General features: G+C 35.9%; 1 protein-coding gene across 12 annotated transcripts in view; it reads right to left on the bottom strand.

The window, feature by feature from the left end:
- ARHGAP18 (Rho GTPase activating protein 18) overlaps window positions 1-16,080 on the bottom strand; it is a 130,499-nt gene that overhangs the window by 27,462 nt on the left and 86,957 nt on the right. For all 12 annotated transcript variants that reach the window (XM_012736579.3, XM_076002966.1, XM_076002967.1 and 9 more), the window contains 3 exons: window positions 9,045-9,210; window positions 6,855-6,946; window positions 2,436-2,513 (listed from right to left, as the gene is read on the bottom strand). In XM_012736579.3, coding sequence (XP_012592033.2) covers window positions 2,436-2,513; window positions 6,855-6,946; window positions 9,045-9,210 — 336 coding nt within the window. The remainder of the gene's footprint in view (window positions 1-2,435; window positions 2,514-6,854; window positions 6,947-9,044; window positions 9,211-16,080) is intronic.

The raw sequence follows: 16,080 nt of genomic DNA, 5'->3' as shown, positions 1-16,080 counted from the left end.
ATGTAACAAAATACATAATCAATCCCTGTGCCAAAACCAGAAAGCTACCTCTGATTAGTCACCTCTGGGAAATGGAAAACCCAATTCTATAGCAAATGAGGCATGAAAATACATCAATATACCTGTCTTACATGCACAGCCATCCTGCTGCCAGCTACATGAGTCCATGTAGAATTAGAAATACCGACTTCATTTACCTCAAGGACTCTACAAAATTTGCCAGGCAAATTATTACTAATAAATCAATTTAGTTTCATAATTACTATTTTCTGTATGCTTCCTTACTGTGACATACATAAATCCTATCGTGTTAGAAATCCTTCCAAGTTTCTGTCACTTCCTCCTGTCATGTGAAACTATTCTCTCAAAGAATGTTCTTTGTTTTTCTTGTAAGGTGAATTAGCACATTTTCTTTTCCCAACACTACCCCTATCCTCCACCCCAATTATTGTTGTAATTGGTGAGTTACCTGGAAGTAAACCTAGAAATGGGGAGTGGGGGGGGAGGGAGGGAAGAAAAGAGGGAGAAAAGGAGAGATTGAGAGACAGGGAGGGAGGGAGAAATAGAAGGCAGAGAGGGAAAGAGAGAAAAAGGGAGTGGGATACAGGGAGAGAGTGAAGGAAGAAAGAGGCAGGCAGGGAAGGACAACAGAAGGAGATGGACAGAGAAGGGGGGAAGGAAGGAGAGGGAAGAGTACAAAGAAATTTGGTGGGGCATGAGAGAAAAGAGACAACCAAAATTTTTGCACGTTATCTTTTAAATTATTTATAATGGACCAGCTGCTGCATAATTTGGCATATGACAACACGCTGGGTTGAAGAGTTGAGCCAGCTGAATCCACTTAATTGGCCTTCTTAGAAATTACACTTAGTTAAACTTGTCCTTCTGCCAGCCTTCTCATCACAAAGTAAAATCTGCATTATATTCACTATTCTGTACCAAAGTAAACGTGTGTCGTAGGCTCCTGTGAGCTGCCATTGTGCTCTGCTTGTGAGGGCCCAAGTGAGGGCTTCAAACAGTGAACAGAGCAGCACTATTCTTGCCGATATGGGTAATATGATATTACGCTACGTGTTTCTGAGGGATTATTTCTTTGAAGAGAATGTAATTCTCAATAGAATTTACTTCAGAATCACACACACATTGTCCGTGACTGACTGGTGATGAACACGCCATCAGCGTCAGCACATGAAGTGAGACAATGGCAGGTTATCAAACCTACAAACACACAAATACAGTTGCAGGGACCTCTACGTACCAGACACCAAACCCAGGGGACACAGGCGGAAATCTGTGAGCAGCGTATATCAGTTTACTAGAATCCTATTAGAATGAGATCACTATGTATTTAATAGCAAGAGCCAAAGAGGCCGAAACTAGTGTCCTAGATTAAGGAAACTAATCAAAATAAGCAGGTGATGCAAATCATGGAATGTCCGAAGAAGAATAATTCCAATCCTGGCAGCACCATAGTCCATTAGTCACAGGCAAGAACAGTGTGCACCCACCAACAATCACTCCATCCTGATCCAGCTCTAAAGATCTCATGTAGAAAAGACCTTAAGGAAATGTACAGGGAATATCGTCTCCCCCTAACCTATTTTCTCTTGGATTTTCAAATTCAAGAAGCCAATAGATTGGATATAGGCAGTTACTTGTGCTATCTCAGTGGAGAGCTAAAGCTCAATTTGGAAGACAGGGTAAAAAAAGATAATGACTGCTGACTGAAAACTTTTTCTAGATAAATTTTCCAGATAGAGCGGCAATTCCAATTGTGAGTCCCCTTTAAAGTGCAAATCCCCTGGGAGACAAATGTAGCATGTCTCTCCCTTCAGGGGAATTCCATCTTTATCGGGCATTCATGGAAGTTTTACTTTCTCCACTGTAAGACTTGGGGGCAAAGATGAAACTCCGGGTAGCAGGAAGGAAATGCCATCCAGAAAGAGAAGAAGGGGAAGGGGGAAAGAGGTGCTCATACTGGGATGTCTGGGAATCCCTCACTTCTTTCACCAGCCAGACTCAGACTACCCTGTGCTATTGGTCAAGGCCCCTAATCTGCTCACCTGCTAACGTCTACGTTCCTGCGTTAAAAAAGAGTAAAAACAACCCCAAAATTCAATTGTTATTATTCATCCTGAATAAATCTATTACCAGCCCCCCATTAATATTTTGACTCATTATATTCTCTAATCATATTATTAGTACAGGTAATATGGTGATTTTGAAAAAAAACCCCACAAAACCAAATTTACCAAAAAAACCCAGAAGTAACTGCAGAAAAACTAATATAAAATGAATGCTAAGAGATTTTATTGTTTTATCTTATCTACTCTACTAACAATGGAAATCAAGGGTAGCAAGGACAAGTTAGCTTTCAAAATGCAAAAGTCTAATTACACAATAAAATGTTCACATTGGAAGAACCGAGCGGGTACCTTGATTCTCATAGCAGCTCCAGGTATTCGTAAGAGGCCTTCGGTTCCCAAACCTCCCTCTTCAATTCGAGAAATCAGCTGTGTATAAACAGAAAAACATTCTGATTTTGATATTTGTAACAGGTACAATCCAAATTTAGCATCTGTTTCACATATAAATAAATGAAAACGATTACAATATGTATGCTGGATTTTATGAGGTTGAGATGCTGTTGCACTTACCACTATCCTTTAAAACAATAAATCCAAAAACTTTAGTTATGATTTAGAAAAAGTTGGGTCTTATTCTACTTTGAAACAGAAGGGTATAAATTCACATAACAGCTGTGGTACTCCAAACAGGGAATGAAGATGTTTATTGTTTAAAAGCAGTTAAGAAGATCCCTTTTACATTTCCACAAATTCTGCAATCAAATAGATCTTATGAAATTCTAGTATCTGCATATTTACATCTCATTTTTGGTTTATTCCAAGAAAGAATAATTTTATGATATGAAGAAAGAAAACTGTTTGCAAATATTCATGTTTAAGCCTTCAGTGGTAAACTTAAAGAAAATGTTCTTGGATATAGCTTCTAAATCACAGCTGGTGCCCAATGAATACATACAGATCCCTGTATCTCCAGAACCCCATCAAAAAGTTATTTTTTAAAAATAAGGCAGAAATCCACAAAAATAAGGCAAATGGAGAAATTACAACGACAAACTGTTAGAAGCTAAGAAGAAGATAGAAGAGTGGTCAGTTTCCTGGCAGAGTGATCTTCCAATTGGAATACACATTCCCTGAGCAGTACACAAATTTACAGAAAGTATTCTATTTTAAGGAAATCAATTTTCACGTTCTCAGTTTAAACGTAAGGCATGTCCTAGCATCATGTAGGTTTTCTTTCCTACCACCCACTTCCCATTCACAGCAGCCTTCTCCTGCTTTATAAAACACAGACCTATTTCTCACTCACCAAAACCATACTATAATATTCTCTGCACACCCTAAGGTATAAAATCTTCCAGAGTGCCAAAAGAATGTAAAAAAATTTTTTTTCAGGGAAGCCTTTTTTAATGATTAGCCAAGGCTCTATAAACTACATCAAGCTTACTGTTTTTCCCTGGCATATAAAAGTTTCTGTTAGGAGCAAAGCACAGTATCATAAACGCAGTCTTTTGACCTTTGTCTAGATGTTCTGAAATCAGATATATTATAGCATGTGGACACTGGAAGAGATGGCAATTTTTTCTTTAATGACCTCACCTCCTCCATCCCTGGTTTGGATTATGGCCAAATGCACTGATATTGAGGGAGTCAGGTAAGAAATTAAGCAAAGAATGGTCTAAAAACTCTCCTAAGGATTTATTATTAGGAAAATAGAGACATCTCAGACCTGTCAAAGCACCACACGATTTTTTAAAATTCAACTGGAATATTTTCTAAGACCAGATTTTTCAAGTGACACTGAATAAAAACCCACAGCAAAAAATTTTACATGAATTATTTTAGATTAGATGGACATTATTAATAAGCTACTTAAAACCAGATATAAGAAACATTCAATGGATAGCCAATTTTCACTTTATTTCATCTTATAAAATATTTAAAATGCTTCTATGTCCTATTAACAAAAAATAAAATTATATGCTAGCTGCTGGAGCGAACTAGTTTTTAGCAATATATGCCTTTCACTAAATACACAGGAAAAATTGATTGTGACTTCTATATAACTGAATGAGAGTAATTTCTGCAATTTTATATTTGAGCCCTTTTTATTATTCTCTGAGGCTGAATACTGGCATCCAATAGAATTATGTATACATATTGTCTGAAGGAATGCTGTGTGTTTGCTCATATTGAAAATAACATTTTTAGTTATCACGTATTACATTATTAAAATATAAATAATAAGAAATACTTTATAGCTTTCCTTTTATTTTCAAGACAAAATAGAGATGGAAAAAATCATATTGATCTATATATTTTAATCATCCTGGTTTTCCTAATTTATCTTACAAGATATGTTCTGTAATTTTCATAGCATTTCTCAAAATATATATTACATACTTATGTGACTTGGAAAATGAAATGAAAATGAAGTCAGACTTTTTGACACAAAGTATAGTTGATTTCACTGATTAGTATGACTGTGAGAACAATGGATTTGCTAATTAGGTTTTAAGGCAAACTTTTTCATAGATTAAAATTAACAATTCCCCAACCCTTTCTGAGGATATGGTCTAAAAAAGTGTCTCTGAGCAAAAAAAAAAAAAAACAAAACAGATACAGTTCACAAACATTATGTAAACTTTATTAGTGCTCCTTTTGAACATACATCCTCAAATATTAAAGTATAATCCTTTAAAGACTGGTAATGAATCTTTTTGCAAATCAGCTGTTTCCAATTCTTTCCTTTTTACAAAATTGAGAGAAGATCTAACTGAATTGTCAGCTGGAAAATCAAAAAATATTTTTCATAATAGATCACTGAATTTTGCTTAAAATTCAGGGGCAATGTAAACAGATTTTTGAAATTGCTTTATCATAGTTGTACATATTTTGGCGTACATGTGATATTTTGATACATGTATACAGCATATAATAATCAAATCAGGATTGTTGGAATATCCATTGCCTCAAACCAGGTAAGCATTATCTGCAAGTCGATTCTTTTTATTCCCCTTTATTTTTATATGTATACAAAAACACGTTAGTGCTGTAATGTAATACTTCAAATTGGTAGGCAGCCAGAGTCTCCAGAGAATGCTGAAGAGACCAAAAGTGTAAAATAATTAAATGAATAAGAAAAAGTTTCAAGAGAAAGTGACCAAAGGAGATTTATCTTAATGGACTAGATATAATCCTCAGCCTGGCTGTACTTCTGTGGTGTGATGGTGAAATCTGTGTGTCACCTTAGCTGGGCTATGTATGGTGCCCAGTTGTGCAGTCCAACAGCAGTCTAGGTAGGTTTCAATGACTATTTTTTAAGACTTATTTAACCCTTAAATAAGTAGACTTTGAGTAAAGCAAATTACTCTTTATGACATGGTGGGCCTCATCCAATTAGTTGAAGGCCTAAAAGATGGAGATTTCCCAAAGCAGCAGCAATTCTGCTTCAAGACTGCAACATAGAAGCCCTGCCTAAGTTTCCAGCCTGCAGACTTTGGACTCAAGACTGTGGCATCAACTCTTGCCTGAGTTTCCAGCCTGCCAGCTGCTCTACATGTTTCAGACTTGCCTGCCTCTACCGTGGCATGAGCCAATTCTTTAAAATAAATCTCTCTTCTCTCTACATATATTTTAATATTTGTTCTGTTTCTCTGGAGAACCTTGGCTAATACCCCTGAGAAAAGATGCTGCTGAGATCTCTGCTTTGTATGGCCAGCTGTGTATGGTAACTTGCACCTTTTATTGACAAAAGGATTTGAATATGTAGCCTATATTTTGTAGCCTCTTGCTGTTAATCACAGGTACTCTTGACAACTCCCCATACAGACACAGGTTCCACAGGCAGTGGCTGGCAGAGGCTGATGAGTGGGATAAACTGTTTAGAAAGTTTGTCAGGAGGAACAATGAGATCCAGGTTTGAATGTAGTGGTGGAGATGAGGAATGAAGGCCCCAAAGGTTAGTAGGGAAGACAGGGAGATGACTGGTTTGGAATAGGGGAAGAATAATTGCCAAGTAGACTGAATCTTAGTATTGGATGAGTTTGCTGAGCCAATTAACTGCAAATCAATTTCTGCTGTCCCCAGAAACTTCAGAAACTGCCATATGCCTGGGCTGTAGGAAAGAATCTACAGCGTGGGTAAGTCCATACCTGATATGACCTGCCTTCCTCACTGTGCATTCCTTAGCTTTTATCAAATGTAATCTGTGATGCTGAACAATGATGGCTCAGAGCTTGGATGGAAATTTTTATATTGCCACAGATAATCCCCTTATGAATAATTGAGTGTTGACTACACAAGTGACTTAATAGTTTAGCAATCATTTTCTAATTCTACTTTATGGTTTCTTTGCCTACTTTGTAAATAGGCACTGGTAAATTAAATTGGACATCCTCACTGTAAATAGGAAAGCTTAGGAAATACATACAGGCATGAAATATTCATGAGGACTCAAATCCCTAGAAATTTATAAGCAGTTCCCACTCCTATGTGTTATAGAATTGAAATCTCAATTATACAAAGCCAGCTAATATAAGACAGGAAAATGATGCCAGGTAATCACAGTTACAGTAATAACACAGAAAGCATCACCATGAAATAAAAATTATGAGCCCTTGGAACAAATTCGCTTCCTGAATAGAAAAATCAAAGTACAAAATAAAGGAGGATATCAATTGGAAAACTATATTATAATAACATGAATGCAACAAACCACTAGCAAAGCAAGTATGTTCTATCTACTCTGACCAGTTCAGACCTACTTACTTTTTGAAAGATCAGGGGTATTCGAGTTCCTGGTACTTTCCTCTGATCTTGTTCTAACAATACTGTCAATGGAACACCAAAAAGACCAGAATCTGCAAGAAGAAAACAAAATGTCTTCACTTCCATCAATCTATAACATATTAATACAAAAATGTTAGAGCATAAAATTTCTGACATTGCCATTCAATCAGACAATTATTTATTGAGCATTTACTAAGTGAATGACACAATCTAGCCACAGTATACAAAGGCCAATAGTCCTGCCTTATCAAGCAATTTGGCAGGAAAAGACAACTAAACAAATGATTGCAAATTAATCACAGAAATAATTAGAAAAGTACAAACTACTACATAAAAGAAATAAAGTACTGTGAGAATATGTAAAATATTCAAATAATTTTGGTAAATGGAATCAAATTAAAAGTTCTGACTCAAAAGCAAATATCACTTATCTCTTTCATACTAGGTTGTATTTAACATTCTACAATACTGGCAAATATAAACACTTGCTTTTTGAGAAGTCAGCCAATATCATGACTTTGTTCTACGAATGTTTCTCTTTGGAAAATATAGTTGTGGTATTCTTAAATTTAAATTTGTAGTTTTATATAGGAATAACTCCAAAAGAGATGACAAGTCATAATTTATAATTTTTCCAAATGGAATTTATAGGTCTTGAGTCTGGTAGGAACATAGCTTCTACCAGCACCTCCCTCCCATCACTGAGTGGATAGTGAGCACCAAAGTCATAATTTTTTCCTTTATGACACACATCATCAGAGAAATAAAATTCATCTGTGAACATGGAAAAGGGTGGTATGAGGACAGACATTGGACAGTGTGACACTTAATCGAGATACCATTCAAAAGAAAGCCAGTAACCCAGTAAATAACTTTTCAGTTTGGGAACTAAGAAAAGATGCAATCCGTAAGAATGCTAAGGGTCTAGTGTAAAATATAAGATAAATATCTTGGATACGACACACATATTTTTAAAAGATGGAAAGAAATTCTATTTTATTAACAATGACAGTCTTAATGTGAATAACTTAATAGTTTTCTGCTAGGATGCAATTTTAAAACAAAACCAAACCTCTCTAAGCTACTTGAAAAATCTTGGGCACTGACTCTCAACTACTTAAATTATTTCTGTGTTGTATTTGGAGAAGGCTTTGTGATGAGCTTTTTAAAAAGCATCTGAAGTCTTCATTATCCGTAATGGATTTATGAAAAACCAGAGCAGCACTTAACTCAAAAATTCACCATCCTAGGCCTTGAGCTAAAATACTCAAAGAAACTAAGCACAGAATGAGGTCTTCTGGGCCTCAGCATGACAGAGGACCTGAGGGGAAGGTACACTTCGGTCCTATTGAGTAATTGGCTCTAAAACCTAAATCAGGTGAATACTTGTCTTTGCTAATGTTACCATAGCAACTCAATAATCCCCCTCCTTGGTTTCTCTTCAGGAGATACCTTTAAGATTAAATAAGAGGACAGAGACTCCTAAACAGCTTTGTCAATAGAGAATTATCTGGATTTCTGGGCTCATAAAATCTAGTAGAAACAAAAACTAAAGCAGTGTCTGTTCTCTATCATATTATAAAAAATAAATTGTTTATGTAATGGGCAAAGCAAACTGCTTACAAAAGAAAAACTACACATTTCCATGATGAGTACAGTCTAGTGGTATTGTGTGTCACAATGGCATCATTTTCTTAATAGTGGAAAGAATGTCTTTCCAAAATAGTTAATATGAGAATGTCAATGAACAAAGGGTACAGACCACTAACTATCCTATGTATTTCCAACAAGCAAAAGCAAGCATTCATAATCAATCATCTTAATGTCATTTTTCAAGATTTTGGAAATAAATGTGTACCAAATGTTTCTTTTTAAATATATAATTTTCAAAGGAGAAAGCACAAGTTAGTATTCCTTGATTCAGAATTCCTTTCTATGAGAATCAACTTATTTGATTATACCTTTACTTTCTACAGTCTAGGACACAGTGTATTTTTATCAAGTTACAAGGTTTTTGAAGGCAATCTTTTACAATCTGAACTTCAGAAGTATTCAAGTGTTGCTTTATTTTGCAGTTGTTCTCCTGTCCCCTGGGAATACCACTAAAAAGCCAACTCCATCCATGCTACTTTAGAAGTAAATCCAACTGTTTTTTCAGTTCATGATTACCTTTCATTTTGATTTTCACAGCTTTTTGTTGTTTCAGTTCAATACCCAACACATCGTAGAGGGCAGTCAACTCAATTAGGGCTAAATGGCAAACTTTCTTCATGTCCTGGGACGCGAGGTCACCAATCCTTGTGGTGCCTGTTTTGTCTTTTGGCAATCTGAAACTCTAAAATAAATATCATTAATATAATAAAGGCTTACTATATCGAATCCCTTTTGTAATGCAAGAAGAAAAATAAAAGTAACTGCATAAAGAAGTTATACTCAGAATAAGTGACTACAAGCCACGGCAGAACTTCTCCAGGCAGACTGAAGAGCGGTCCTGTCATAAAGATGGTCCCCAAAGCTGTGGGGAGTTCAAAAGTCAACCACCAAAGTCTGAAAGACGATGGAAGCAGACCATGTGCTGGGAGTACCAACATCAGTGGCTCAGAGGACGAGACAGACAGTGAGCCCAAAGGAGAAAAAAACTTCTAGGTCCCTGACCTTCGAAACCAAGGAAGGTTAAAAGTCAAACACTAACCATGATGGGGGTAGAGGAGGAGGAAGACTGAGGGGAAGTGAAGGAAGAGGAGGAAGATGACATACCAAGACAAACAGGGAGAAGAGAAAGAGGAATAGTAGCCATGAGTGTGTGCTGAGAATGGGCCAACTACCCTTTACATACGTCACTTATCCTTTATTTGTCATAAGAAAACCCAAGTAAGATTGTTACAGAAAGGCTACATAGCACTGGGGGAGGGAAAGGAGGATAAGGGGGCAACTAAGGGCAGGGACTTTAGAGCCAGAGTGCCTACCAGTCATCTAGCCACTTACTAGCTGTGTGACTTATGACAATTACCTTTCTTTCTGTAAAATGGGAGGGCTGCTGTAGGTTTAAATGCTCCGCACTGCCCAAGAGGTGGTTGCTATTACAGGTTGAGCATCCCTTACCCCCAAAATGCTTGGGACCAGAAATTTCAGATTTCAGATGTTTTTCAGATTTTAGAATATTTATATATGTGTAATGAGCTATATCTTGGGGATAGGACTCAAGACTAAAAACATAATTCATTTATGTTTCATATACACATAGCTTGAAGGTAATTTTATAAAATATTTCCACTAATTTTATTTCATGCATTAAAAAAAGCACTTATGTGTGGAATTTTCCACTTGTGGCATCATGTCAGTGCTCAAAAAGTTTCCGATTTTGGAGCATTTAGGAATTTGGGTTTTCAGATTGGGGATGTTCAACCTGTATTATTACTTTTATCACTGAATAAACTGAGACTTAAAGATATTACTCAGGACCACAGGCAAATTATGTGGTACATTTGTTTTTTGCCTTTCTCAAATACCATCTACTACTTATTCAGCCTCTTTTAACATTAAACACATTAAATATAATAAAACAAACCACAGGGTAAAAAACATGAATTTCTCTAACATATGTAATACAAATTACAGTCTCATTGTGCTTACCCACTACTAAAACGATGATCATTCTCTAGTAGTTTGGGTTTGCCTTTGACTTTCTCATTAAATTGCTGATTAACTGATTCAACTGATTCCATTTTGTTCCCTTTTCTTTGCTGATTTTTGTACCATGTCATTAACACCTCATCGTCAAAACACTAGAGAAAAAGACATGTCTAAAGCAGTAATTCTCAAAGTGTGGTCCGGGGACCCATGGGAGTACCCAATACCCTCCTAAGAAGTGCAAGAGGTCAAAACTATTTTAATAATTTGCACTAAGACATTATTTTGCCTTATACACTCTCATTCCCTTGTGAGTGTACAGTGTAGTTTTCCAGATGTGGCATACGCTATTGCAATAGAACGAATGCAGAGGTAAGTATGAGACTACAGCTGACCTCCACTATAGCCAGACATTAGACTTGTTAAAATTAAAACCATGCTACACTACTTTTTTTGTTTCAGAAAATACAGCTATTCTCCATTTTTTAAAGGTATTTGTGTTAACTATGTTATTACATTAAATGGATTAATTTTTTTAAATTTCTCAATTTTAATTTCTGATCTCATAAATATCCATATTATAACCTACATACACAAAAGCTTTTTGAGGTCCTCAATAATTTTTTAGAGCATAAGCATTGTGAGACCAAACTATTTGAGAGTCGCTCTCCTAGATCTATTTCTTAAGTCTACAACTTTTGGTAATTTAACAGCTAATTCTTTTTAAGTAAATTCAACTCTAAGAGAGAGCGTTCAAGTCTGCTGTAATAGAAAAGATGTCTTTCTTAACTTTTTGAAATACATTCTTTCTCCTAGAGAACATTACATAAAACAGCAATAGACACCATTGAAGATGGAGCCTAAGTGAATTTCCAGCAGCGGCAGGGGTGGCTCCGCGGTGTGGAGCGCAGGAGTTAAAGCGGAGCCAGATCGCAGGGCAGAGCCATCACTGTAGCCATGTTCCCTAAGTCACCATCTGTGCCTCAGCCTCTTCGGTTGTGGTGAGGACCAAATGGCACATAACACTCAAGAAATGTTAAGTTATTATTACTATATTTTTTCACAGGGCTTTTTAAATAATCTCAACATCTCGTGGGTTCCCTTTTCTCCTATATATTATGGCAAGGTAAGAAAAAAATAAAGATAATACTCATCTTTGATAAATGGTTTCACATTATATTCTGCAAAAGTCACGATAGGTTAAGAATTATTACGGCATATTCTAGGTGGAGAAACTGAGGCTCGGTAAAGAGGCTTAATCGCGGCCACACAGGCAGTGATATAGTAAGGGTACAAATGCAGATCTTCTAAATGCTAAGTTCAGTAACCGTTCTGTTCTCCTCCATTTCCCCCTTCCGCCACAGTAGGCAGGGAGAAATCTAGGTTGATGAGTATTGACGTGGGACTGGGCCACATCTTAATCACCTCTGTAACCCTACTGCACCGTAGACCTGGCACACGACAGGTGCTCTGTCATGGTCTACTGAATGAACATCCTACAGGGACAAAAGCACAGAATCAAACCCAATAAGGTAAAGGGGCCACTGGCTTGATGTTCTCCTGATTTTCTGTGATTTGTACTGAGCTGCACTTTTCAAATCATATAAAACCAGTCACATTTCTCTTACGCTTATAGCCAGATATTTCTGCGAATTGCTTTGTTTTCTGAATGGCTAAACCAACCATATTTACCATCTATTTTTTTTTTTAAAGAAGTCCTAAATGTTTCATTAAAAGCAGTTGCTTGTGGTCTAATAAGCCAAACACACGTAATACAATCATTGAAAGCATTACCCAAGGTAAATGTTTGGAGAAACCTGAAATATTACTAATTCAAACATTTGATTTACGTAGCAATATATGTCATGAGCTTATTTATTTATTTAAACATTGTGCTTAATGAAGGAGTTAGTTCTTTAACCCAATGTTTAATTCATAGCAGCAGCTTTAAATATTTATGAAGTTTCCTGTTGTTGTTTTTTGTTGTTTAGTTAATAGACTGAATGGTTCAGTTCGTTGGCTGACAGAATGCAGTGGAATTTCAGCAAGATAAAAGCTCTTTACCTTTTGAAAAATGTGTTTAAAGAATGAAATAATGTTTTTCAAAAAATATAAGGTCATTGGTTCCTAGGTGATACCATAAATTAACTAGGTAGCTTTTCACAACTGCACCCCTCTATTACAGGACTTGCAATACAAGGAGCCCCCAGGCACTTCATCAGTAATGATGAACTTGATTTTTTTACTCATCAAATCACTCTAGCTTTGACTTGAAAAGCAAGAGAAAAAGCTTCAGAAGCTTAGTCATTAAAGTCAAGCCTCAGCATGTCATGTAATCTAATTCGTTTCCCTGTATTAAAAATAGGGTTAAGAATATCCACCTCATAGAGATCATTTGATAAATGAATGAAATAATTACAGAGCATACTTTCAGGGCTATAATAATGTATATACAATAAATAGTAGCTAAATTTTCAAACTAAAGCACATTGAAGGTTATAAAACCTGCTCTCCAAATTTAAGAGAAGAAATTTGAATCCACTGTGAGAGATCATAAAGAATTAACAAAGACTGCACAATGCTGTAAGAAAAAGGAAGTGAATATGCAATGAGATCAACAGAGAATGCTGTATTACATAAAGCCCACTGCTTATTTACAGAAGCAGGCGAACATGGAGAAGAAATGGAACTTAAGGTTTTATCTGCTTAGACACCCGCCTCAGAGTAGTGAATACAAATATTTATATCACAAACCAGATGAAGGACTCGTAGAATCTTTACAATGTTTCCATGCCTTTTAGAAGAGATTTATTTAAAAATGTTATATAGATGAATAGATGCGTAGATACATAAACAAATAAGTGAATAGATTGATAAGTATCAAAAATGTGTAACTTAATAGTTCAAAAGGTGATTTTATATATCTTATCTAATGTAAGTTCACAATCAGGAAAGACTTAACAGGAAAGTTGGACAGCAAGCTAGACTCAGGATAGATTAAGGTTTCCTTGGCAAATATGGAACATCAGAGGGGTGGAAATAGAGAGGTCATTTTATACTTGGGACACAATGTGAACAAAATCAAGAGGGCAGATGAACACAAATTAGCTTGTTAAACAGAGAATAAAATGACAGAGACTAGGGGCACAGTGGCTCGTGCCTGTAACCCCAGCAACTCAAGAGGCTGAGGCAGGAGGATCACTTGAGGCTAGGAGTTTACAACCAGACAGGCCAACACAGCAAGACCCCATTTCTAACAAAATAAAATACTTAGACTGTCATGGTGGTGCGCACCTGTAGTCCCAGCTACTCCGCAGGCTTTGGCCTAGGAATTCCTCTAGACTGAGGGGACAAAGTAAGAAGCTGGCTCTTGAAAAAAAAAATGGCAGAGGATGTCTTGTTTTGAAAACTCTTAAGTAAAGATTAATTATTCCATTGTTTGAGTCAACAACTTACAAGTCAACAATGTCTTCATTCTGTTTAATTACATTCTACTATCCTTCAATTTAAAACATTTCCATCTTTCGAGATGAAGACTATCACTTAAAAATCTAAGGATTGTCTAGAGTGTGGCTCATCACTTTAGGTCAAATTTTGCATATCCCTTTACTTGTTCCACTAGGTACAAAAAAAGATTTTAAAAAATATATGAGAAAGCCTGAAAACAATTCAGATGGCCACCATTATGAGATTGATTGACTAAATTATGATACATCCTCATAATGGAGTACAATGTATCCATTAAGATAAAAAGGAATGAGAACTATTTTTCTACTATTATAGTATGATCTCTGGAATATACTGCTGAGTCAAAAAAATAAAAAAAAAACAAGGTGGAAGAAAGTGTATATAGTGGGCTACCATTTATCTAAGAACAGAAGGATAAACAATAATATTAAAATAAATAATTTTATTTATTATGTAAGAGGAGGGATTGAATGGGATAGAAGCTAGACTTTTAATATGCTTTGTTTTTAGATTTGACTTTTGGACCATATAAATATTTTACATGCTTAAAAAATAAAATTATATTTCAGAAAAGCAATCTCTAACAGTTGAAAATAAAATGAAAAATATTTAACCCAACCACGTACACAGTTGGCGGCTTAGCCATACAGAGAACAACAGTCCTCAGCAACCTAAAGCACAATCATTTTGCTGTATAAAATCCCCTGTGGGATGTACCCCAAGGACACAAAAAAACTGAAAGAACAAGTTCAAGCCAGTTTGTAGTAATCATATTGTTGGTGGTAGTATAAGCATAGTTATTCTGAGAATGCTGTGCATTAATGCAAGAGAAAGCAAACAAGTAAATTATAATTACGTGATATTCTAAATATATCATCTGCCATTTCCTGAGGACTACAATTCTCAGCATGGGAGAAAGAAGATACAGATGTACTTCTGTCCTCTGAAAAGCCCTGAAAGCAATGACCGACCCGGAGAAATGAACACTCCTGGTGTCTTGCTCATAGTCACGAAAGTCTATTTCTACTAAATGGAACCAGGATTTTTTTTGCAGAAACAGTTAAGTGTAGGTCTGGATACCAGATATGCCTGGAAAATTTCATCTAGGGTCACACCAAATATGCATAAATCCATGAATGAAAAGTCTATTTTCACAAAATAAACAAAACTATTAACTGGTCACTAGTGAAAGACGCTAAAGAGCCAAAAGATCTTAAAAACTGGTAAAAGGGAAAGTAAAGGGGAAAAGTGACCATTTTGAGAAATTATTCTCAAAAGGAAATATCTAAAGTAATAAGGGAAAAAAAGAGAAGAAAATATTACATCATCATTTTGTAACCATTAATAAACTAATAGACCCAGGTATTGATTGGCAGCTAATTTCACACACAAAAAAGAAAGACAACCAGATATTATGAGTCTCCTGACAGGGAACACAACAATCACATATCTGAAGTACTCTTGACCAAAAAAGACTTAAACCTAAATCTGATAAATTTAAAGTCAACCAAGGCTCTCCTGTGTGTGTGAGAGGTGGGGCAGGGAAGGTAGAGGAGAGGGAGGGAGGGTGGGGGGAGGGAGGGGGAGGGGGGGAGAGAGAGAGAGAAATGGAGGGGGAGATTAAGAGTCTTAGAAGACTTATCAACCAACTTCAATCAATATAATAAAATCCTTAATATAATAAAATCCTTATTTGGATCCTGACTCAAACAGATTGTACAAGACAACCATGAAATTTGTGAAACAACTTGAAATTTGAACACTGATTAGATATTTGAAATTAAAAATTTTTAGCATTTTTTTAGGTACAATATGGCAATATGGATATGTGTTTTTTAAATCCCCTTTTTTAGATATGCAAATATTTATAGATGATAAAATATAATTCAGAGATATGTTTCAAAATCGCACAGAATGGGGAACTGGGTAGGGCTGGGATGGGTTAGGATTGGCCATGGGCTAATGAATGTTAGGGCTGAGTGGTGAGTATTTGGGAGTTCTTGGTACTATTCTCTTTAACTTTAGCATGTGTGAAATTCCACATAATAAATGCACTGTTAAAAAATAGAAGACATTCAGTAGCAATAAGAATATTCCATACACAGAG

Source organism: Microcebus murinus, chromosome 5 (assembly GCF_040939455.1).
Source record: "Microcebus murinus isolate Inina chromosome 5, M.murinus_Inina_mat1.0, whole genome shotgun sequence".
Classification (NCBI taxonomy): Eukaryota; Metazoa; Chordata; class Mammalia; order Primates; family Cheirogaleidae; genus Microcebus; species Microcebus murinus.
The sequence above is the reverse complement of the archived record's forward strand: the minus strand, read 5'-3'. Positions and strand labels throughout refer to the sequence as shown.